The 24,963-nt window shown below is 46.6% G+C and overlaps 1 protein-coding gene across 6 annotated transcripts in view; it reads left to right on the top strand.

Moving 5' to 3' along the window:
* Window positions 1-1,650: 1,650 nt before the first annotated feature.
* The window catches only part of LOC135114271 (transcription factor 12-like), a 42,543-nt gene continuing 19,230 nt past the window's right edge, over window positions 1,651-24,963 (top strand). For 2 of the 6 annotated variants that reach the window (XM_064030140.1, XM_064030138.1), the window contains exons 1-4: window positions 19,588-19,662; window positions 22,134-22,218; window positions 23,564-23,733; window positions 24,176-24,364. In XM_064030140.1, the coding sequence (XP_063886210.1) occupies window positions 19,597-19,662; window positions 22,134-22,218; window positions 23,564-23,733; window positions 24,176-24,364 (510 nt within the window). In that variant the 5' untranslated portion in view covers window positions 19,588-19,596. Of the gene's footprint in view, window positions 2,232-5,309; window positions 5,427-6,081; window positions 6,470-19,587; window positions 19,663-22,133; window positions 22,219-23,563; window positions 23,734-24,175; window positions 24,365-24,963 lie in introns of those variants that run through there. The other 4 variants (XM_064030141.1, XM_064030143.1, XM_064030144.1 and 1 more) reach the window with 4 other exon arrangements.

Below are 24,963 nucleotides of genomic sequence, written 5' to 3'. Positions count from 1 at the left end.
AAGAGGTGCTTTGTATAGACTTGGTGATCTTGAATGATTTCCGGCTGAGGGAAAAATAATGATCTCATGCCATCACTTGGGCAGCCAGTCATGATGGGCCCAGTGAAGGATGAACTGTGGCTCTTTGACAAACTGAACTGCTGTTAATTTGATTCTCTCTCTCTCTCTCTCTCTCTCTCTCTCTCTCTCTCTCTCTCTCTCTCTCTCTCTCTCTCTCTCTCTCTCTCTCTCTCTCTCTCTCTGCATGTCTTCCTTGTTGTTTCAGAGAACGATGGTGATAAAATGAGTTGGTTAGAAAATTGAAGGATACGGTATAATTATGTGAGAGAGAGAGAGAGAGAGGAGAGAGAGAGAGAGAGGAGAGAGGAGAGAGAGAGAGAGAGAGAGAGAGAGAGAGAGAGAGAGAGAATCATTCATACTGACTCAGAGGGAAGCTGTTTTAGGGGTAAAGATGTAAATTGTTCCCTCACCAGGGAGACGAAATGTTTGACATTTGTAATTTGAGCTTTAGATTAACACGAAGATAGCCAGACAGACAGGCTGCTGCTGCCTCTGCACTGTTAAGTACAATACGGGAACTTCGTAAGCGAAATGCCAGTACAGTGGTAGCAGAGGTTCAGCGGAGAATAACAACAGTATGAAGTGAACGTTTAGTAGGGATGTGGGACTTAGGGGGCCGATAAGAATGACAGGACGCTAGAGCTGGGTGTGACGCTCCGTCAAACCCTTATCTCGGTGTTACGTGAGCTCCCTTATCTGTCGACGAGATAAATAGTCAACGTCGTCACTTGAGTATTAGTATGGAAGAATGGAGAGAGCAGCGGGCGAGTTGTCCCCGCCGGGCCCATGGGTGGGGTTGTGTAAGGGCGAGGATGAGTAGGTCTGGTGCTGCTCTGAATGCGTTGCTTCGAGGAACGTTCATGTGTGTGTGTGAGTGTGTTTTCCTTAATATTTTTGGGGGAATCATAACCCGCGGTAGTCGACGTTCCCTTCCACTCCATTTTTTTCTACATGAACGCTAGTTAAACATTATGTTCGCATTCAGTCAGTAATGATCGTTTATTTGGATTATTATTTTGTTAAGTCACAGTATTCCGTGAAGTGCTTCTTGAGGCCGGGAGAGAGGAAGGATGGGCGGGCATGGGCCAGGTCGTGGATTGCGGCTGGTATCCTTCCTGTTGCTCATCAGCCTTGGGTATTCCCTGCTATAAGGCTCCACTATTTCCCCCCGAACCTGCTCCTACTGAAATAAAGGCTTGCCCATGGCGCTGGTGTGGGTACTGGATGGCAGCGGACGTAGGTATTGTGGTGTGCAGGACGGGACGGCTCTGGCAAGGTTAGTGGCGTGGTGCCTCGCAGTCTACCCGCTCCCACCTGCACATGTACGAACGAACACTTGCCAGCGGACTACTATTAACGCAGCTGATGTCTGTCTAGTCTTGGTTCACATTCTGTGGCATTGTTGCACTCAAGAAAATGGTATTTGTCTAATGTGATGAATTGAACTTCTTGTTGTGTTAGTGCTTGGTCTGTGGGGCCATGGCGACGTCAGTGGCGGTGGTAATAGTAGTAGTGGTGGAGGAGAGGAGCGCGGGGAGGGAGAGGGGGGGTAGATGAGAGGGGGGCAACATGCTGGCTCGCCTGGCGGGACGGCAGTCTTGTGGCCGCGCTGGGCCTGACCGCTGCTCTCTTGCGATTCGCCCCAACCCTGTCTCCCTTCAACACTACCGCGCCCACGCACTTGAGCTGAACTGTGTAATGATTACCTTCAGGACGTGGATTAGTGACTCGATATATTTTTAGTGATAGTATGTGATAGTGGAGCCCAGAGTGGCGGTGAGCATGATGCAGCCCATTGTCAGCGGATACATGGGCGTTCAGTCTCCTGTTGACGGTAGCCGTGCGGGAGTTCTAAGTCCCCCGGCACAGTTGTCACCCCAGCCCCGTGAGTTCTTCAGGAGGGCGCCACTGCCTCACCCATGGCGTGTGGCGGCGGCAGTACCTACGGCAGTGACCGCTCCACACGAGTGACCCACATGGCCAACGGCTCCCTCATGACCCGCACCCTGCACATGGCGTCCACCAACACCACCGTGAGGGGACTCCATTCTACCCACAACCGGCGACTCACAGCCGTAAACCCATACCCACACTCACATCTGCGTGGGGTGACGGTAGAGTCGAGCTGCAGCAGCGGCGTCGGGCGTCGAGTGCAGGCTGGGCAGCAACTGGTGAGTGAGTGAATATTTTTACTTATTCTTCCTCGACTGCAGGGCACGACGCCAGCAAAGCTTGTCCAGGCGCCCTGCCCTGCCTTGCTTCCCTGTCTCATTGACAATCGTGCACAGCCACACACCGTCGTTCATTTATTCCTACTCTTGTGCTCCTGCTGAACCGTAGTCTTTGATTTGCATCAGAGCCGGTATAGTAGTCATGTAACATTGTAATCGCTTGAAGAGCCGAGTGATAGGACAGTCCAGGCCACACAGTAGCCCAGAAGCTGAGATGGGGGATTGGTTGGCTGTGTATCTCACCTGCAGCCTGAGGTGATGCGAGTAGTGAGGTCAATAGTGACCCAAGGTGTGACCCAGGATTCACTTTGTACTGCATTTGTTTACCAGTATCCCTTCCTCTGGTTTGTCTGGGAACTCACGCTGATCTAATTCGTGCCTGTGTCTCACGCCGCATGAAGAAGCCCGCCACTTTTTATAGGAATGTCCCGCGGCGCCCAGAGGAGCTTCCCCGCGGGCCCGCACCTCACTCCTGAGCCCCTGCCCGCCTCCCACCCATCCACGGACCCTTTCTTCCCTCCCTCCCTCCATCCCGTCCTCTTCTAGGGAGTCAGGATGAAGACATTGCTCATTACAAGGTCACTGGTTAATTGGCATGTTGTCTTTCAGTAGGAGAATCTCCCTTGCATATATACATTTATTCATTTACATACATTCAGTGCAGTGTGTGTATCGGATCAGTACCCTGTGGTGGTGGTGGTGGTGGTTGTAGAGGCGGTGGTGGTGAGGGGTGGGGGGGGGGCGAGCAGGGTGTGTCAGGTAACAATAAGTTTGGGTCCCTCACTGCCTCCCACGCCACCTGTTGATTGTCTCCCTCACGCACCTGGATTGTCACGCCCCCACTCTGTCACCATGGATCGCGTGAGAGAGAGAGAGAGAGAGAGAGAGAGAGAGAGAGAGACTTACGAATATAACTATTCCCTTGGTTTTTATGCGTTGATAGTTCTTTGTGTGTGTGTGTGTGTGTGTGTGTGTTACTGCTTGTGTTGGGGCGCACCGCCTGCTGGTCAAGCAGCTAACTATATGCGGTTGATATCTTATGTCGATAGGGAATTATTATTATTATTATTATTATTATTATTATTATTATTATGATGATGATGATGATGATGTTTAAGTCGTGCAACCTTTTACATTCCTAGATCGATATGATTTTAGATCATTCATTGTTATTTTTTTCCATGTGTTTGAATACAAGGTTGAAATTATTTTGATAGTTTGGTACCTTCTGAATGTTATTTTCTAAAATATGGTCACCTCAGTTACCCATCTTTCTCACACTTCAAGCAACAAAAGCCTACATACGAGTATGAGCATGTAAATAATTAGCTAATATCACTTTGTATGTAATAGTGGTCAGATGGGAGGGAAGTCGGAAGGCAAAACCAAAACGAAGTTTTGGTTTTGCTTCAAGGAACCTGGGCGTGCTGCTGCTGTGAGTGGCCGCTGGTTTAGTCTACGCGCAGCTTACTCCTGAGTCCTGGCACGAGGGTTTAGTCTTGCTATCTCTTTCCTAAACACTTGCCCAACGAGTAGAGTTGTTTTCATAAGAGGCTTGTCACTCACTCACACACAGTAACCTAAATGGAAAATATATTACTTGATTCTTGTAAATCCAATCTTCTTACATTTCTCTTTATCTATTTCCTTTGATGGCAAACATTCAGGCTCCAATAAAGTGCCTTGGATATGGAGGAATAAGTGGAAGGCTGCCTTTTACTTTACAATGTGTGTACCGGTCATCTGTGAGACACCTACTGCTGCAAACCTTAACTCAGCCGGATCACGTCCTTGATCACGCACCAGTGATCTCCACTACCTTCCATCCATCCATGGACGCCCACAAGTAAATTGGCGGTCATCATCCGAGTCCCATTTTACCATTTCTCTCCGAGCCTTGATCACTAGTCGCCTCCGCTTGTATTGCATTGCCTGTGTATGCATTGGGTGGCGCCCGTTTGCGTCTTTCGTCCCCAGGAGACTGCTGATTTTTTTTTTTTTTTTCTGCGAATAGATATGATATTTTGACAAATTCAATCAGATAACCGGTACATGTGTGATAGAAGGTGATAAAACTTACACGTCGCTCTCTTCCTTTCATTGGCTGAAGGAGTGTCACACATCTTGACTCGTCCTGATTAGCAGCAACCCTCGATAAGTGTGGCGTCAACATCGTCTCATGTTCTTATTGACACCACAGAAGGATGAGAACGCCTGTCTTGTGAAATGATGATGTAAGCAGAGGATGATGATGATTGGCGCTAGAAAAAAAAATGTGTTCAGGATGCGGCAGTGGCACGCCATAAAACAGACGTGTGTGTGTGTGTGTGTGTGTGTGTGTGTGTGAGAGAGAGAGAGAGAGAGAGAGAGAGAGAGAGAGAGAGAGAGAGAGAGAGAGAGAGAGAGAGAGAGAGAGAATGGAACCATGAAATTGATGAAGCTTGGCCCGTTAGTTTTCAGCGACCCTGGGCAGCTCGCAAAGTACAGGTTGGTACAAGGACGAACGTAAGGATCGGACCTGATAGCGTTGGTCGGGAAGTACATAAACACCTGCGCCAACTATACAGCTTTCTCGCGGATTTGTATAAATATTTAATCTTAAATATACTTCTCGTCGCGTCTTGATGAGACTCATGAATTTGGTGGGGTGGAGAGGGGTTTGTGAGGGAAACGGGAGATGTGTAAGTGATGACTCCCAACGGAATTAGCTCGTTCTTTTGATTGATAGTAAAGACTTTCGACATCGATGGTTACTGATCTTAAAGGTGTGTACTGTCCCTTGTGTGTGTGTGTGTGTGTGTGTGTGTGTGTGGACATGTGAATGTCAGTTTTATCCTTCCGGTGAGAGTTCCTTCCACACGCCAATCTCTCATCCACTTGCTCAAGGAGAACAGCAGTTGCTTGGTCATCAGTGAGAACCCTCAGTGACGTGAGCGGGGCGTAAGATCCTGCCCATCAGATGACAGCTGAGAACGGTAAAATCTACCACTGAAAGAGCAAGCATTGTGTGTGTGTGTGTGTGTTTAGATACTTATGATTGTGATTGTTATTATATTTGTGCATGTCATTAATGAGTATGTTCTTGTGTTGCAGGTGAGTTCCATGTGGAGGGTGACCCACAACTTTGCGGATCCAGTGAGTAGTGTTTGCCAGGAATAAAGTAAACCCAAGTGCCTCCACCTTCCTATGGTGTGGTAGCTGATGAAATTTAAATGTGTGTGTGTGTGTGTGTGTGTGTGTGTGTGTGTGTGTGTGTGTGTGTGGTGTAAGGTTAGTGCTACTAGGGACGTGCACCTCCCGCTCACACGCAGAGGGAAGGGGCACATTTCCCTTTTCCCGCCCATGTATCGCACCCTTTTTCCGCACTTACTCTGAGTAGCAGTCGCTAATCAAATCTTCCTCGCGCTGCTAAATGTCGACACAAAAATTGGTTAGAATGTCAGGTTTCACATTTTCGGTGATGGAACCAACCGGCTGTTGCACTTCCCCTCAGCTGGGTGGCGGAGGAACGATGCCTCCCGCCGGACGTCCTCCCCCGCATCATCCCTACACACGCCCTGCGACCCCTCACACTGCCTGCCGCCGCTGCAGTCTCGGGTGTGTGTTCAGCAGTCCCCAGAGCACAGTTAGGCAATGCATAGTTTTGTTAAGCCTTACAAGAAACGTGGTGATGGAGTGGGCGGGGCGGGGCGGTGCACGGCCAATCCGAGGGGCTGGTTGCCAGGACAGCCCGCCCACGGACGCCACAAGATGAGCCAGGGTTATCTCCCCCGTGTGTGAGCATCACTCGTAAGTTGTGTGGCAGTGAGAGGCTTCACTGTTCGGACGTGGCCTACGGACGCACCTCTGCGATTTACGACCCCTTCAGACCCGCTGCCCCGGCAGTACTAAGCTAATTGTGATTCCGGCTAAAGTTACCATCGATCAGCGACTGATTTACCGGTGTTTGTCATGTGAGCTGAGGTGCGAGGCAGAGTGCAGGCACAAGACAGAGTATCGTAGCCGCCGGTGCCGCCTTCGCCGCCGTTCCGTCGCCGCCGTTGCTGCCACCACCACCACCACCACCACCACCGTCTTCAGCACCACGACCAGCAACAACATTAGCACCGACAATGTTTTGCACGTACCCTTACTACAAGACGCCTTTAGTCTACATGCCGCCGCAGAAGCCACGCGGGGTAAGATACACTTCACTCTTCTCAACTTAAGGCGCCCCTCCATCGGTGGATGTCTTGGTGGTTTTGTTCTTGAGTTATTAGAGCCACACGCATCAGCTGGTACAGTTGAAGTGGCGAGGAATGAATAGCAGTAGTGTAGTGAGGGTGGCACGCGAGGGGCACTGCTGACCCTGAGTACCGGTGGTGTGTGGCTTCACTGTGCTCCCCAGATCAACAATCCTAAGTGTTGTCCCAGCCTGTGTAATTGAGGTTGCATAGTTAATAATCTCTGAGAAAAGTGAGAGATGACGTGGGGCAGCAGGAGACAAGATGGAAAGCGTGGCCCGGCGCTGCTGCTCCCCATCCTCTTGACCCCTCCAGGTTTAACTTGATCGACTTCCGGTCGTTTAGGAGCGGTGACCACGGGCCGCCGCCACCTCCTGTCTATGGCTTGCCTGTCCCACTGCCTTGCTCCCTCCCCCCATTGAGAGACTTTGGTGATCCCTTAATTGATTCTTCTCTCGGGCTGAGGGAAATGCCTGACCGCAGTGACTACTACTCTCTCTCTCTCTCTCTCTCTCTCTCTCTCTCTCTCTCTCTCTCTCTCTCTCTCTCTCTCTCTCTCTCTCTCTCTCTCTCCTCGTGAGGTGTAATTCCTCGTCCAGGTGTGTCGTCTGTCTCGCTGTCCGGATGTCACCGCCTCGCCACCCTCAGCCTGTCGTCGAGTTTCGTAAATTAACCTTGACACTTAATGCCGTACTTTAGTCCCATCCCAGCCTTCCCTTGTGACACTCGAAAGCACACACACACACACACACACACACACACACACACACACACACACACACACACACACACACACACACACACACACACACACACACACTCACAGATATTTGATGTTTGATATTTTACTGTATAACGTTCAAATTTTGTGTGCGAGGTGTACAGACGCCGCGTGCATTAGTAACCGAGTCTGTCCGTCAGTGGATTTGTTTGCGATCAGAACTTAATTAAGAAGAAAATAAACACGAAAGTTGGCACATTAGAGACTTAATAAAGAGCTGTTTGCAAAGGTGTCACATTCTCTCTCTCTCTCTCTCTCTCTCTCTCTCTCTCTCTCTCTCTCTCTCTCTCTCTCTCTCTCTCTCTCTCTCTCTCTCTCTCTCTCTCTCTCTCTCTCGCTATGTGTTAGTGTGTTGATAATTTCCCCACGTTTTTGTCAGATATGAATTATTGGATGCATATAAATAAGTAAATGAAATAAATTAAGTGACCAGTGAAGAGCCTCGAAACAAAAGGACGTAAGAAAATACAAACCTCACAGAATACGTTTTATAAGTGTCCTGACTAAGGGTTCTGTAATGAAGTTTCTGCCGCCATGATGCACTTAACTTCTGCAGTACCTTTACGTCGCCCAGGCGTTGATGGTTGGGGAATAACAGCTGGCTAGGGCTCGAAGTCAGCTTACTAAGTCTGTATAGTGGTGGCTTATGGGCATTGTGTTAGTGAACTTTGAAACGCGAAGTATTTTAAGTCTTCGGGAGAGCAATGTTTTTCTGATGCCTGTGAGAAGTGGATACAAAAGTAAGCTGAAGTATTAAACAAAATTGTGGGTGAAAGGAAGGAGAGAGACCAGTGTTGTATGTGGGAGTACAGTGATGGATCTCAGAAGAAGTTCAGAGTTAAAGTTGTTAGAGACGGAACGTGAGTGGCATGGGAGGATTCGCCGCGTACCGCACGTCCCACTGACTCACTAGCAATATGACACGAGCCATTTTTAAAGGACACCGTTGCATTGAACGTCAATAGAATAACGAGGCAGTCACCCTCACCCCTTCCACCACAACACGGTCTTATCCCATTTCTTCCTTCTTCTCTGATGCTTGAAAACAATTATGCAAACATGCCCACTCCTTTCTCCTATGTTAACACACACTCTCACTTAACATTGACAAATCATGAGGTCTTGTGTGCTAACATTGATATAAATAGTAACATGTATAGGTCTTTCCATATAAACACTTGAGCCATATACTGTCACCCTGGTATTGAAGGAAAACTTATCTACTCCACAGTCTCACCACCGTTATCATCTAAAAATATACATACACGTAGCATCATATCACACCATGCACCTAGACAACACTTCACTTGGGTAAACTAACAGTTCACTCCACTCACTGCCAGTATTGTCTAAACGTAAACAGTAACGAGGTGTGTCATTAAAGTTCCAGGACTGGTGTCCTAAAAGATGAATTTCAAACCCAAGCCACAAACCACCATATTTCCCCTTCAAAGTAATCCTTCTGGAGTATACAACTGCGCTCCCAACCCTCTACAGTCACTAATCTTTTTCTTACGTGCTTTTAAAATCATGTCCTCTGTTGCAGGTCGTTTAACAATGAGCGCTGAACAGCGAACAAACTTGAAGTTTTTGGTGCAGTTGGGGAAAACGCCGTCAGAAGCACTGGGTATGCTGCAAAAAGTGTACGGGGATGAGACAATGTCACGCTCACGTGTTTTTGAGTGGTGCAAGAGGTTCAAAGAGGGCCGGGGGGAGGACGTGGAAGATGACCCCAGGAGTGGAAGACCCTCAACGAGCAGGAATGAGGCCAATGTTGAGCGTGTCAAGCAGATGGTGCGTGACGATCGTCGGTTGACTGTTCGAAAGATCGCAGATGAGCTTGGCATGAACCACAACAGCGTGTGGAAGATTATCACTGAAGATCTGGGCATGCGGAAAGTCTGTGCGAAGATGGTGCCGAGACTCCTGAACGATGACCAGAAGGGACGACGCATGCAGGTGTGTCAGGACATCCTCGAGCGTCTGGGAAACTGAACCAGACTTGCTCAGGAGAGTCATCACCGGCGATGAGTCCTGGGTATTTGAGTACGACCCGGAGACCAAACGCCAGAGCCTTCAATGGAAGAGTCCGGCGTCGCCACGGCCGAAGAAAGCAAGGCAGTCCAGGTCCAGCTTCAAGGTCATGTTTGATCGCTTTCTTCGATGTGAGGGGCATCGTCCACTGCGAGTTCTTGCCACAGGGCCAGACAGTCAACCAACATGTGTACAAAGAAGTACTGCGGCGTCTGCTTCGTGCAGTGCGCGAGAAGAGGCGGGAGTTGTGGCAGGGCAACTCGTGGCTGCTTCACCACGACAATGCGCCTGCTCACAATGCCCCTGAGCATCAGAGAGTTCTTGGCCAAGAAGAACATCGCCGTGCTGGAGCAACCGCCCTACTCACCTGACCTCGCTCCGTGCGACTTCTTCCTCTTCCCCAAGCTCAAGGAGGTCATGAAGGGGACCCGTTTTGATGATGCGGACGACATCAAAAAGGCCGGTGACGACGGAGCTGAGGAGCATCCCGCAAGAATCCTTCCAGCAGTGCATGCAAGCCTGGCAGAGAAGGATGGACAAGTGCATGCGGTGCCAGGGGGATTACTTCGAAGGAGATAACCTATAGTTTGTAGCCTGGATGTGAAATAAAACTTGTGTGGCACCAGTCCTGGAACTTTAATGACACACCTCGTATACCCAACACACACACACACACACACACACACACACACACACACACACACACACACACACACACACACACACACACACATCACATCACATCACACCACATACACACAAACAACACTCTTCTACGCATATTAACAACACACTTTGCACACCCCCTTTCAACGCACCCTACGAACAACACCCTTCCCTCCTTAGATTCAAAGTAACGGAACACAGCCTCACGCTCGCATTCCATGACATGCCAGTATTGCGTTATTATGGTGATGGTCAGCACGAGGGAAGCAAAGTTGAGGTGTCTCGGTGTCCCTTACTGAAAGATGTAATAGGAAGGAATGAGAGACGAAACTGGTAAGTGTAGAAGTGGCCGACTGAATAACTAACTGGCTATTTAATTGGCTGGCTGGTTGACTGACTGGCTGGCTGGGTTGTTGACTGAATCACTGGCTAACTGACTGACTGACCCTAATTCAGTTTCTTCGCTGTTTTGTTTACGTAAAATCAGTCTGTTCCACTGCTCTCTCTCTCTCTCTCTCTCTCTCTCTCTCTCTCTCTCTCTCTCTCTCTCTCTCTCTCTCTCTCTCTCTCTCTCTCTCTCTCTCTCTCTCTCTCTCTCTCTCTCTCGAGTCTCTCCTTCCCTCCGTGTCCCTGGAAAGTTTCATGGCGAGGATCGTGGGAGTGACCGGCCTGTTGGAGGAGACCGGCTGCAGGAAATGCCAGGAGGAGGAGGAGGAGGAAGGAGGGCAGGACTCTTGACTGTGAGGCAGGGTCTCGACTGCTCCTCCTAGCACCTGCAGCCGCCGCCGCTCGGCAGGCAGGCAGGCAGGCATACAGTGATAACAGATGAATTTTATCTCTGATCCCATCCCGCAGATGTGGACACCTTGACAGTGTTGCATTGAGCTGACACCATTTTGACAAGTGTGTGTTTGTGTATGTGTGTGTGTGTGTGTGTGTGTGTGTGTGTGTGTGTGTGTGTGTGTGAGAGAGAGAGAGAGAGAGAGAGAGAGAGAGAGAGAGAGAGAGAGAGAGAGGCAGTAATATCAACCATTAGCAAGGGAGGCGGGAGATGGGCGTCGCGGGGCGGTGCTCAAGACGCTGCAGCCTTCGCCTCAAGTCGGCTGAAAGGAGGTGCCCGAGCCGCACCTCGTATTGGGACTATCGACTCAGTAATGGATGACTCGTGTTCCACAGCCACGGCTCCTACACGCCGCTCCTGTTCTTCCTCCTCCTCCTCCTCCTCCTCCTCCTCCTCCTCCTCCTCCTCCTCCTCCTCCTCCTCCTCCTCCTCCTCCTCCTCCTCCTCCTCCATTGTCTCATCCTCTCTCTCTCTCTCTCTCTCTCTCTCTCTCTCTCTCTCTCTCTCTCTCTCTCTCTCTCTCTCTCTCTCTCTCTCTCTCTCTCTCTCTCTCTCTCTCTCTCTCTCTCTCTTACTTTCGCCTTTGCCGTCATACGCTCTCTTTCCTCACCCTCTTGACGCGTCCTATTCGTCGTGTCAGCATCGTCAGCTCGACATCAGCTTCCGTCCCTCCCCCCCTCCCCCTCCCGGTGACAGAAGTAAGGAATCGCGTCCACACTTGAGACTTGCAGGGCCCCTCGAGGCTGAGCAAACTGTGGCAGCGAGGCGGGAAAGCAAAGGTTGCAGAGAAAACTTGTGAACTTGACTCCTGTGACATTTTTGATAGCGTGTTTTAGGTTTGTCTCCAGGTGTAGTTTTCATTTTCTCTTTCATATATTTATTTAACTTTTCCTCCCATTTATCTATCTTTTTCTTGCTTGCTTTCACTGAGGGTTTGTGGGTGCAGCACTGATGTATGTGTGTGTGTAGGTGCGGGTGTCGCCTCGGAGTCAGCAGCCTCTGGGCCACTGTTCTGCCTCTCACCTCCTTTTTGTTCCATGTTTATCGAGTCTCAGGTAGTGATGATGCCCCTGTAAAGCTGTTTTTGTAGGATGTGTTGTGTTGCGTAATCAGTGTTTTTGGTTTTATGTAGGTAGCGAGCGTGGTTAGGGTGTGGCTGGAGGCAAGATAGGGTGAGAGATACTCCCCTGAAGGGCACGGCTCACCTGTGCAACTCCCCGAGACGACAATGCTTTCTCAACAATGCTGTTTTACGAGGGGCTCGAGCCACCCTTCCAAGGTTGGCTCAGAGGCACACACTCGGTGTTGAAATATAAGCCAGTCTATCTTTTTGCGGCTAGTTTATTATCTACTATCAGTATCATCATCTCGGGACGCTCTCCAGCGACACAAGAAACTCCGACGGCCTGGAGCTGTCTTGGTGAGGTGAGGGTGCAGAGAAGCGAGGGTGAAGGGGATGGGGGAGTGAACTACGTTTAGCCTTCATCTTTGCCTGTGACAGGAACAGTGTGGCGTCCCGTGCCGGCTGCCTGTGAAGCAATACCACAAAAAGGCCAGTGGCTCGGGGTCTCTTCCCCGTCACCTGAATCACATTAACATGTCTTGGCGTGGAAGACTCGAAGTTCATTTGATATTTTGCGTATATTAGTTTCAATAAAAAAAGGGGGTGGGGGGTGTTGATGGAATCATGGAAATCGTGAAACTAAAAGGTGAGAAGTAAACTAAACAGTGGATGGCTTTGTTACTTATATTTTTACTTTTCTTTTTTTCCGTTTGTGTGAGGAGGAGGACATCTCCGTTTGACAGCAACAAATGTCGGCGATAAGGCGGGTATATGTCCAACGCGATTTTACGAATCGGTCGCTTAGACCTGCGAGTATTGGACAAGGAGATTTTGCATATATCATCAGTACCCTTGGGAGCTCAGATTTCCATACGGTTGGGAGCGCCCTGCTGCCTCCCAGCCTCCTTTCCGATAGACGCCTGCCTTCAAACCTGATACTCGACGGTAGATCAGTTCACGCCAGGAGAAGCTATAGTTCATATACGTAGATATTAGTATGTGCAGGTTCAGACGCCAGCATCGAGGGTCTCAGCGCTTCGTCAGTAAGGGTCGAAGGGCTCAGTAGGTGGTGTGCGAAGAGGGGACCGAGAAACACCTAACTGCAAGACGCCTCAGCAGTTAGAGGAGGCAGTCACACTCCTCCATGGCTCCTGGTGTTCGCCTACGAGAGGCAGGGAGACAACAGCTCACTCAGGCTTCCTCTTGTGCTGCTGTGGTGTCGCTCAGGAGAGTAGGGAGCGAGACTTGGGGATGCGGATGCTGTGTTTTCCTGTTTCATTTTAGCCCCGGTCCACCCTGGTCACTCGGATCGATGGCAATGAATAAAAGAACGACTTGGAAATATGGCATAGATCCTCAATATTTGGGGCGGTGGTGCGGCTGCTCGGGTCGCCTCCCCCCACCGCCACTTGACCTCAGTATCAGCCCCAGAAGTAGATGAACAGCGGCAATGTGTCGTAGAAATGTTTACATAGAGATTTTCTGGACTAAGTTTGAGTGAATGTCGGTCCCTTTGGATGTGGGGCTGAGGTTTTATGCGAGCCATTCAACATGAAAGTAGTCGAGGTGGATCAGAGACACTGATGGACCAGGGAGGCAAGGCACGGGAAAAAGAAAAATGGTGAATGTATTTTTCCTTTTCTGCAGTGTTCGTCATTCGGCAGCATTGTGGATGTGTAACTCCCTTTCTTTTACTGCTGTTTCCCTATCAGGCATGAGCTGCTGTGTCACGATAAGGGACACTTGAGAAAGGTGAGTCGAAATACTGATTACTCTTGACCTATTTCGACTGAAATCCAGCATTGGTAGAGATTAAATTTCTTGTGTGTGTGTGTGTGTGTGTGTGTGTGTGTGTGTGTGTGTGTGTGTGTGTGTGTGTGTGTGTGTGTGTTCAGTAACTCAGGTTTCAGCGAGCCTGTATCACCACCACACTGCTGCCACACAAAGAACGATATGGAAATTACAGGAGGGCGGCGCCTTTGAAGCGGTGTGGAGCGTTCCCTTGACACCCTCGCTGTTAGGCGAGTTAGTGGGCGCCCCAGGCCTTCCCGCCCTCCCTGCAGCCTCCCCTCCTGATCATCCGTTTCGGCCATTCCTCCAGCCGTCCTTTGCTCATCATTGTTATTGGTAAAGCTGTATTTACAGCTACATGAACCAGTGGTGCCGACAGGGACACACCAGACCGCAATGATAACTCTAGAACCTTACAAACGAATAGAGGTGACAATGCATCCGAGACCCGCAGCGCCGCCCGGAGACTGACAGTTGACAGGAGTCTCGGCTGACTCATCTCACACACGCAAGTCGAAGACAGGGCTTCCTTAATGGTTACCTTGAGGGGAAGTTATTATCTCATGACTTGAATTATTTTCATCTCGAACAAGTTAATGTTTGAAGGAAGGTCTGGTCTGAGAGGAGCAGGATAAGTAGGAGGGTTTGGTTTGAGAGGAATAGGGCAAGGAGGAAAGTTTGGTCTTAGAGGAGCAGGATAAGTAGAAGGGTTTGGTCTGAGAGGAACAGGGCAAGGAGGAAGATTTGGTCTGAGAGGAACAGCGCAAGGAGGAGGGTTTGGTCTGAGAGGAACAGGCCAAGGAGGAGGGTTTGGTCTGAGATAGGGAAGAAAAGGAAAGGGGCTGGCTGGCGGCATGTCGCTCACCCTCTCTTCACTTTCGTGGCCGGCGAAGGAAAGTCGTGATGGTTTTATGATGACCCTGCCGTGGACGTCGCCTCTCTCATATTGCACTTTTTCTTCCCTCGGTCCTTCCACCACGGACGAAGCAAAGGGAAAAAAAAAAGAGAGAAAAAGCTTAGCCCAAGAGTCCTGCCGCCTTGACTGGCCGCCCATTCCTGCACCCACACCGCGCACCCCCCACCCGAGCTGTACCTTGATGACGGCTGCGGAAAAGTCACCCTGAAGGAAGAACCTGCAGGAGGGCACCGCGGCCCGTGCTTCTGTCTGTCAGGATCAACGTTGACCTCAGAAATGCACGCCAGAATCTCAAACCCAAGGCTCGACATAATTTTAGTGGGTCATTGTAGAGTATTGTGTGTTTAGTCATAGTGTTCATTTCTTCCCGAGACGGTCACTTCAGTTGTCGGAGGCTGCCTCTTTCTACCTATAGAAAAATCGTGTGGACAGTATTGGCGACTGAGTTGTGGTACATTTTACTGTGTTCCCTGTTACCATACAACAGAAGGTCTACTGTCAGGCGAATGAAAGTTTGTGTACTTGTGACTCTTTTACAGATATTGCTTTTAGTTCAGAATGGTTCTTTTTGCATGAGTGGACTGGCTTGGGGTTGAAGAAGAGCAGCCTTTGTGTCACTGTGTCCGTCAAGGACAGCACAACGCACGTCGCTTTAGATGACGGCAGCTTGATACTTTATGAAGTGAGTTTGTTAGTGTTGTATGAAGGCATATATATATATATATATATATATATATATATATATATATATATATATATATATATATATATATATATATATACTGTCCCAAAGAGGCCGCGGAGGCGAGGCATTTGATTAATGGCAACATTTCTCAAGACTCAGATGTGTTTCCACTTGATGTCTTTCCTAGCACTGTTCAAGCTCCCTCTCTTCCACATCCACACCCTTCCTCGCCTCTTGACAAGATAAACGCTGCCATCGCCGAACACAAAGCCACAGGCAGGGAAGATTGTGGGCACTCGCTCCCTTGTTAATAACGTCTATATTGCACAAGGAAGTTGGCTTCCTTCAGCGTCCCCGAGACTCGTGGATGGTCATCTTGTTACAGTCCTCCACGATGGCATTCACGCACAGCACTTCACGGGGCTCGTGACGCAGCTGCTTTGCTAACCACGAATGGTTTCAAAACCAAAACTCTCATTATTAGACTCGGGATTTTATTTATTTATTTATTTATTTTTATTTTTTTTTTTATTATTTGACTGACTCTCTCTCTCTCTCTCTCTCTCTCTCTCTCTCTCTCTCTCTCTCTCTCTCTCTCTCTCTCTCTCTCTCTCTCTCTCTCTCTCTCTCTCTCTCTCTCTCTCTCTCACACACACACACACACACACACACACACACACACACACACACACACACACACACACACACACACACACACACACACATTACAACTAGCATGGCCGTACATGACTTAAGGATGGGTCTGCTTTGTTACAAGCTGTTGTTGACGGGCAGGACGAAGGCAGTGAAGTGCGAGTTGTTGTACTCCTTATCGCAGCCGTGACGTCACATCCTCACGTAGTTGATACGAACGCTAAAACATAACCTCAGATATTTGTGACACTCGCTTGCCGTAGCTGAGACCACTGTTTAACAGACCATAACGACTCAGCAGTATTTCATGATGGCCAAGATGTCTGTTCAGTGTCTTACACATTATTTCTTGTGACTCGCTTAACTTATTTGAGACCAGTGCTTGGGAGAACATAACAAATGCCTGCGCATCAATTCTTATCGGCTACTTATGCCTCATTTTAGTGTGGCAGGTGAATGTGTGAAAGACAACAGAGTGGAGGGCAGCGCGAGGGATTTGGGTGAGCCGTGGCCGCTGTGCCTCTAACTTATTCCGCCTGACATTCACATTTTAGCTTTTATTCACATCAACAAAGGTTAAGAAACGACGGATATCACGGACATCCGTAAGGCATGTGGTGGTGGTGGTGGTGCTGGTGGTATGTTAAGCAGCAGCTGGTCTTATTGCATGTCTTCAAAGAAAAAAAAGAATATATATATATATATATATATATATATATATATATATATATATATATATATATATATATATATATATATATATATATATATATATATATATATATGCACACACACACACACACACACACACACACACACACACACACACACACACACACACCGAATTCCACACTCCTTATACATGTAAATACCGTGACACTACCACCACCACCACCACTACGCTCGTTCACAAATCATGGGGACATCATCAGCCTCAACAAAGCACCACATGCTTTACAAATATCGTGACACCAGCACAGTCACCATCTCTGTTCTCCACCATACTCTTTACAGGCATCATGACATTACCTCCATCATGTAAGAAGCGGTTTATTGAGATATTGTAGTGTTAAGGTTCAATTATATATATATATATATATATATATATATATATATATATATATATATATATATATATATATATATATATATATATATATATATATATATATATATATATATATATATATATATATATATATATATATATTTTTTTTTTTTTTTTTTTTTTTTTTTTTTTTATTATGTAGGAAGGATACTGGCCAAGGGCAACAAAAATCTAATAAAAAAATGCTCACTGAAATGCCAGTCCCATAAAAGGATCAAAGTAGTGGTCAAAAATTGGTGGATAAGTGTCTTGAAACCTCCCTCTTGAAGGAATTCAAGTCGTAGGAAGATGGAAATGCAGAAGCAGGCAGGGAGTTCCAGAGTTTACCAGAGAAAGGGATGAATGATTGAGAATACTGGTTAACTCTTGCGTTAGAGAGGTGGACAGAATAGGGGTGAGAGAAAGAAGAAAGTCTTGTGGAGCGAGGCCGCGGAAGGAGGGGAGGCATGCAGTTAGCAAGATCAGAAGAGCAGTTAGCATGAAAATAGCGGTAGAAGACAGCTAGATATGCAACATTGCGGCGGTGAGAGAGAGGCTGAAGACAGTCAGTTAGAGGAGAGGAGTTGATGAGACGAAAAGCTTTTGATTCCACCCTGTCTAGAAGAGCAATATATATATATATATATATATATATATATATATATATATATATATATATATATATATATATATATATATATATATATATATATATATATATATATATAATGTATATATTTTTTTATAAAGGTTTTAGGCGTGGAAATGAAAACCAAATGTATGATTGAGCAACATTTTGACGATAAAGTTGTCAACAAGTTCTTGTTGTCACAAATCCTGTCCCTCTCGTTGTTTGTCAGAGGCTCTACCTGCCTTGTATGGTGGCCTGCCCATTATTCTATGACGCCTCCTCCTCCTCCTCCTCCTCCTAATGCATCCATCCACCCTTAGTTTTTTCACTTGTCGATGCATCATGAGGCTTGGCACATCAGGCTTGCTGGTTATCGTCGCACACACACACACACACACACACACACACACACACACACACACACACACACACACACACACACACACACACGGCCCCTGCTGCCAGCGTCGGTTTGTGCCAATCGCCTGCTCTGGGTCACAATAGTCTGCCGTCTCTCAACATGCATGACCCTTAAGCTTAACGAGAACTTCATTATGGATCTGGATCACGAAACACTAGCCGCGACTGCCTCCCGGCTATTGGACGCCGCCTCTGCTGCCGTCCAGACATAAACACGTTTATGCACGCCTGGATGACACTGTTTCTGTGCGTCGCGCCTGGCAGCGAGGCGTCAACAGTGCCTTACTACCCCGCCGTCCGTGGTGAAAGAAGGCCACCGTCTGCTGACCTAGGACGCTGCTGACATAGTGGGGTCATTCATTAATCAAAAGGCTGACCTCAGTGTTTAATGAAGCTGAATCAGTTAGCTGCATAAAGACTGTTTGTCGCTGGCGGCTACGGATGATGATGGCAGTAAGCAACTTGCGCATTCACACATGTGTACAATATTATAACTGCATTTCTTACTGACCTCAAGCAGAAGATAGTAAACTCCTGAATACTAACCCGTCTTAATGACTTGGTTTGTTAAGTTTTATGACGCAGTGATGCTATATAAACCATCCTATAATACACAAGTCACCACGTGTTTTAACTTTCACGAGTAAGGTGTGTAGAATCTTGATGACAGACCATTTCATGCGGTTTGCGGTAACTTACTAGACTTGAGCTGTGGACACACTCAGGACTGCCCTAGCTGGACGTAAACCTCCTTCGCCTTGAGAAAACGAAATGATTCCCTTGAACTATAGCTAGGCTAGAAGTTTCGTACACACCAGTTTGAAGCAAGTGCTGGTAATTTAATTATTTTTTTCGCACATACAGTTTTAAGTAAAGAAGCGTCTCGTGTGTAGGTGGGGCCCCCGTCTTTGGGCTCGTGCTACAATAGCTCCTCGGTGAGGGCTAGAGGTCATTAACATTGTAAGATAGTAGTGGTCGTCGTTGACGGTCGTGCATTATGAAGACACCGCACCGCAGGAAAGGTTACGTTGGTTCTCGCTTCGCTTCGCTACCGCCATTCTCTCAAACACGACCTCGTCTGATACATTACACTTTATTATTGTGTGCATGTAAGTACTCCCAAGTAGGTTCTCGTCTCCCACTGCACCCACTTGGGCTTCGAACAATCAATCATTTGCTGTGTTTATTCGATATAAACCGCGGATAAAGAAAAGATTTTTGATGTTTTCTGCTGATGTGATAAATGCTGAATATTATCCTTCCAAACATAGATGAACAAAACTCAGCAGCACTAACACTGAAGGAAATAGCAGTGGCCTCGCCGGCCCCGAGCTCTCCCTCTTTATGGGGCTCCACTACCCTCGTAAAATGCTCAGCCTTCTGCTGTGTGCGCCCCGCTCTCATCTCAGGCCAGGTGGCCTCGAGACGCCCTATTCATGCGACCCACGATATGGGACACTGGTCAAGAATTATAGTATGGAAACTGTTAAGTCGTAAGAGCATCCGATGTGTGATGACGATGCGTTTTAAATGTGGCATGAACGAAGAGGCATCGAGGGAGTGCAGATCAGCTACTGTGGTGAGTGCGAGCCCGGGTCATGCAGTGTCATTCATTGCATAGTAAGTTTTTTTTTTTTTTCCAACTCATCTTCGTCATTATATATAAGACTGAAAAAAGTGATGATTAGAACAATAATTGTAAATGCGTGCGTGGTAGAGCAGGACAGCTGTTTTAGGTAGCGCGGCAGGGAGAGGGGTGAAGGTGGCCCCACAGCGCATCACAATGGCAGGACTGGTGGTGAGTTTAAGAGTACGGATGTTTACACCAAACCATTTATCGCTCGTATTAAGTAATTTTCTTGAGTGCACTCTTCATATTCAGCTCCGCGAAATTATCTTCTCAACTTAATGAAAAGCGGTGGAGTGGCAGGTAGGGCGGTAAGGGACAAGTTGCCACCCGTTGCGGCCTGGGATGAACCCTAGCTGCTTTGCTGGTTACGCCTCTCAAGCCGTCGTCTTGATGTCTGGCCTGGCACTTCCTAGCTTTATGGGTGTCCATTTATTATTTACTCCCAGTTTATAGCTTCAATAAGTCTCATATTAAAGTGGCCGCACTTGGCGTTCGGACACTTCCGTTTTGTTTCGTCGCCGACAGCCTGTCATACCCGCCCCGCATTCATGAGGTACCCACTCACCATCGCAGCCTCAACTCCTTCACATAATTCTGACCTATCCTCACCAACCTTTTAGTCATCACTGGCGATCATGTGTCACTATACTCTATTCCTTTGTTGTCCACCTTCGTCATGTGCCTTGCCTACCACCGCCGCTCATGAGGGGTCTGTCGAGACCCTGATTCTGTGCACGCTTAGCAAGGGAGCTACGAGGATGATGCATTGGCCTAGGGCTGCCAGGCTACTAGCTTGGTGGTGAACTAGGGTTTTGCCGCCTGCAGAGTGACCCAAAGGATGTTATTCATGTTGTGTTGTTCCTCTGTTTTTAAAAGATGTGCTTAACAAAGATATTCAGAAAGAGAGACTGACTGACTGACTGCTTGGGAGGGCTTTGGTGGTAGTGTGGAGGGGAGGAGTAAGGAGGGGAAGAGGGGGTGGTAAGCTTCCCATTATTGGATGAAGCGTTGGGGCCGCCCACCCACATTATTGGGTTTGGTAGCCACCGACGCGATAAGTGATATTACCCAATATTACTGCCTCCCTGTATCACAGAGGCCTGCCTGGGCCACCATGAGCATCTCCTCTCGTCCAGGCAGCTCCTCCTCTTGCAGTTATTCTGTTAATAGGGACTTGATATCTGCAGTATTTAGGTGATAACTCTTCATGCCATCAGCCATCAGCCTCACCCTACCACCAGACTCAGAGCAGCCTACAGGCAGGGAGGGCATTCAGCTGCTCAGCAGTGAGACGTTGGTGGAAATATTATGTGCCATGCTGGATTTAGGTGAACACTTCTGGGGCACATATCAGTTTTTGTGTTTATGATGTGCATACATAGGTGTTGATATTTATCCAAAATTATGTTTCTCTCTCTCTCTCTCTCTCTCTCTCTCTCTCTCTCTCTCTCTCTCTCTCTCTCTCTCTCTCTCTCTCTCTCTCTCTCTCTCTCTCTCTCTCTCTCTCTCTCTCTCTCTCTCTCTCTCTCTCTCTCTCTCTCTCTCTCTCTCTCTCTCTCTCTCTCATAATGATGGGCCACACTGCAAGCACTCATTGCCTAGCAAGGGAAACACCTCTAGTAGGTTCCCTGGATGCCTTTCAGGAATAGTTGCCCTGCAGGGTTCAAAAGCCCCAAGAGCCAAGTTGCCCTCCACGGTTAAAAGTTAGGATAGGCTTCAGTTAGGTCTGATTCAGTTTTTGTTTTCATCAGAAATCACATAATATCAGCTTGGAATGTGGGCCCTTTCCTTATGGTAATTTCCAACAAGCGGTAAGGAGATTCATTCATAACACCAAATTCTATGAATATAGATTTATCTCCTTGTAAAATGGTCCTAATCTGGGCATTTGTCTAAATGTGTTTATGAGTGCTTTAAAGTTAATTTACTTCTTAATGTTGTTTGTATATTGTGTGCATGGTTGAGGTGTCATTCACCTTTGTGTCATTTTTTTTTTTACTAAGGCGATGCAGGCAGCTTTTATTTTGATATCTAATTTCTTGCCATGTTTTTTAATCACATGGCAACTTTTTTAATGATGATACTAAAATTATCATTATCCAGTGGTGATATGCTTTCTAGAAATGAGGAAGTTGAAATGTCATGTCACTGGATACATGTGTATACATATATGTACACAATATGAATATTTTAAGTATTTATCAAAAGATGTTATTCCTAATTCATGGTTACTTTATTTTGCATTGAAATTTTGTTAATACCTATGTATCTATTCACCATTGCTCAGACTTATTTCATATCAAGTACAGTTCCTCAAGATTCAACATTTATTTTAAAATCTGTCTTTCTTGTTTACATAGAAAGTGGGCTTCTGGGGAGTTTCAGTGTATACATACTAACTGTTGTGTCTCTCCTTGCAGTATGGCTCAGATGACTTCAACCAGGACTCACCAAGGTACACGTCGCCCAAACCTGGCGGCCTCTATGCTGAACCTTACTTTATGGGTGAGTATGCACTTTTTGCATTAAGTGTGAATTTTAGAAGTGTGAATGATGAGCCAGGAGATCTATTTTTGAAGTGGCCCATTAAAATAGCTGAAATCTTCCCTCCCAAGGGTTATAAAGCCTTCCAGTATGAAATACATTAACTCAGATGAGCATACAATAAATATGATGCATGTATTGAATGAGTATAAATTATTGCACAACATGACATTACGCTAAAATCAGTTTCTGCAATAATTTTATTTGCTATTTTATTTTCATTGTTATTATTAATAGCAGAACCAGTCCATATTAATAGTGGTGATATAGTGGCTAGCATGTTTAACTCACAACCAAGAAGTTCTTGTTCAGATTCCTGGACATTATATGCCAAAATGGATTTGTTGTCTTTCATACTGTAGCCTTGTTCACCCAGCAGTAAACAGGAACAGGAAATAAGCCAAGGAATTGTGACCTTGCTTCTCTGGCAAGAGTGGAAAGCTAAGAATCCTACTCTCCTCAGTGTGTAGGATGCCAATGTGATTCTTATAACAGACCAAAAAATATATTAGTACTGCATATTATTATTATTTATTTTATTATTTTATTCCTGGAGGCATAGCAAGCTTGATATAGATAAATACTTAAGGCTATAAATGTGTTTATGTAAACGTTAATCACACCAAGAGCCCCCCACACCCTCCACCCCATGCCTGGTGAAGGCAAGGGTTGAACTGGTCCATTTGAAGCCCTAGGAGCTACATGAATGTAACAAACATTAAGTCAGTGTATTTGAATCTCTCCACATACACAATGAGCTATGCTGATTTATGGAAATACATCCTAGAGTGTGCCAGTTGTACTACCATGCATTCTAAATACTGTATTGACAGTATCATGCTCCACAGCTTATACCTGATACACATCAATAAGATCTTGAAGAACACCTGCAGTAGTTATTATAGTTTGTTCATTCTTAGCTTGTATATGAAGCCTAAGCTACTTTTGTAACATCATCTTTGATTGGACTGTGGCTTCAGTCAGCCTGTCTCCCTCTCATTGTAAAAGCTGTGTCTTGCTTTCTTCATTTTCCTGTGAAGTCCTGTGTAGTTTACCCATACAGTACAATATATGGCTTAAAGATAGAGGAGATTATTATCATCATGATATGTGATAATGACCACAAGCAAACTGTTGTGTACAAAGCAAAATGTAGAAAATTTATTCAAGTAAAGTAAATCATTATAAGTGTGTGATGATTGAATACCTATTGAAGGAATGCATTTGCTTGTGGAAATATAGAATAGCAAGACCATGCCACCCACTAGCTGTCTCATATGTTGATATACATTTACCATGAACACAGATGGTGGGGGCAGCGATGTCTGGACAACAACTGGGGGAGGTGGGAGTGGAGCAGCAGCAGCAGCAGTGGCAGGAGCCATGAGCTACCCCTACCCCTCACCGTCCATGATGGGCCCCTCCCCACACCTACCACAGTCCCACTACATGGCCCCTCATCTCCCTGACCACATGGTGAGTACCTGATGAATCCATTCAGCCCCATGTGAATTGAAAATAATTATAGGATACACTCATAAAGGACCTAAAACATGCATGGGAGCACTCATTGCAGCTAGTGAAGTACCCCCAATGCATTTATAGGTTAGCCATTCTCCTCAGTGTTTAATTACATACTGTTGATATTTGGGGTGGATGATGTTATCCAGTATTCGTTGTATAAATGCTGTAAAGCCATGCCTTTCCTTCTTTGTTGCAGATCCATGTATTATATTTGTTGAATATGCCACTAAATAGTATTGCTTTATTGTTATCAGGCAAGATTTTACTGTTTTAATCCATAAACAAGGTATGTGTGCTGTATGCATAGCAATAATTTAAGCTTATCATATTAATGCTTCATCACAGTCCCTGGGTGATGGGTGAAGTAATGCATGCATGTTGCCTTCTCGTGCAGAGTTATGAACCCATGGCCTCAGCCTTGCCACCCATGTCATCATTCCGGGGCCCTGGTGCAAGCAGCACCACAGGAGGCAGCTCTGTGGCTACCTCCTCACCACTCTACACACACTCCCCTGTGCCTAACCACACCCAGGCCACAGCCACAGCTAACACCGGCGACACACTCGGCAAAGCATTATCCTCTGTGAGTACTGGACATGGTGGCTGCTGCTGCTGGGGAGTCCTGTGCACATGATATGTTCATTCAAGAAAAAGAACACTGACAAGCTTTGGCAAATAACATTCATAATTAGATGACTGTAAGCTTTGGATGCACAAAGGCTACAGCAGGGTGACTAAACTGCAGCATAGGAATGGGGAGGCAAAGGCTTGATAGTAGCAACACAGCAAGGCCAGAGAAGGAAAAGAGTTTATGACCAAATTGCAGGGCAAGTCAAAAACAAAATTATGTAAATAATTGCTACAAATAAATGTTCCTAAAAGTCTAGCGTATGTTCTCTGATATTTTCAGATATATTTGATATTTTATTCTATCATGTTCTCACATACACATGATGAAGTTGTTAGGAAACATTTGATGTGGTAATTCTCATTTTCATATATTCAGTGAGCCTTTGAAATCAGTCATATGCATTTATTTCAATAGAAAAATTGGTTATATTTTGCTGAAATTTTTTACACAACTATTTACTCAGCACATAAATTTCAGGGAATTTTTTTTTTAATGAGCTGAGTGTGATCTGTTTACTGTTATGTAGGAACAAAGGACAACATGAAATTATG

Source organism: Scylla paramamosain, chromosome 27 (assembly GCF_035594125.1).
Source record: "Scylla paramamosain isolate STU-SP2022 chromosome 27, ASM3559412v1, whole genome shotgun sequence".
Taxonomy (NCBI): Eukaryota; Metazoa; Arthropoda; class Malacostraca; order Decapoda; family Portunidae; genus Scylla; species Scylla paramamosain.
The sequence above is the reverse complement of the archived record's forward strand: the minus strand, read 5'-3'. Positions and strand labels throughout refer to the sequence as shown.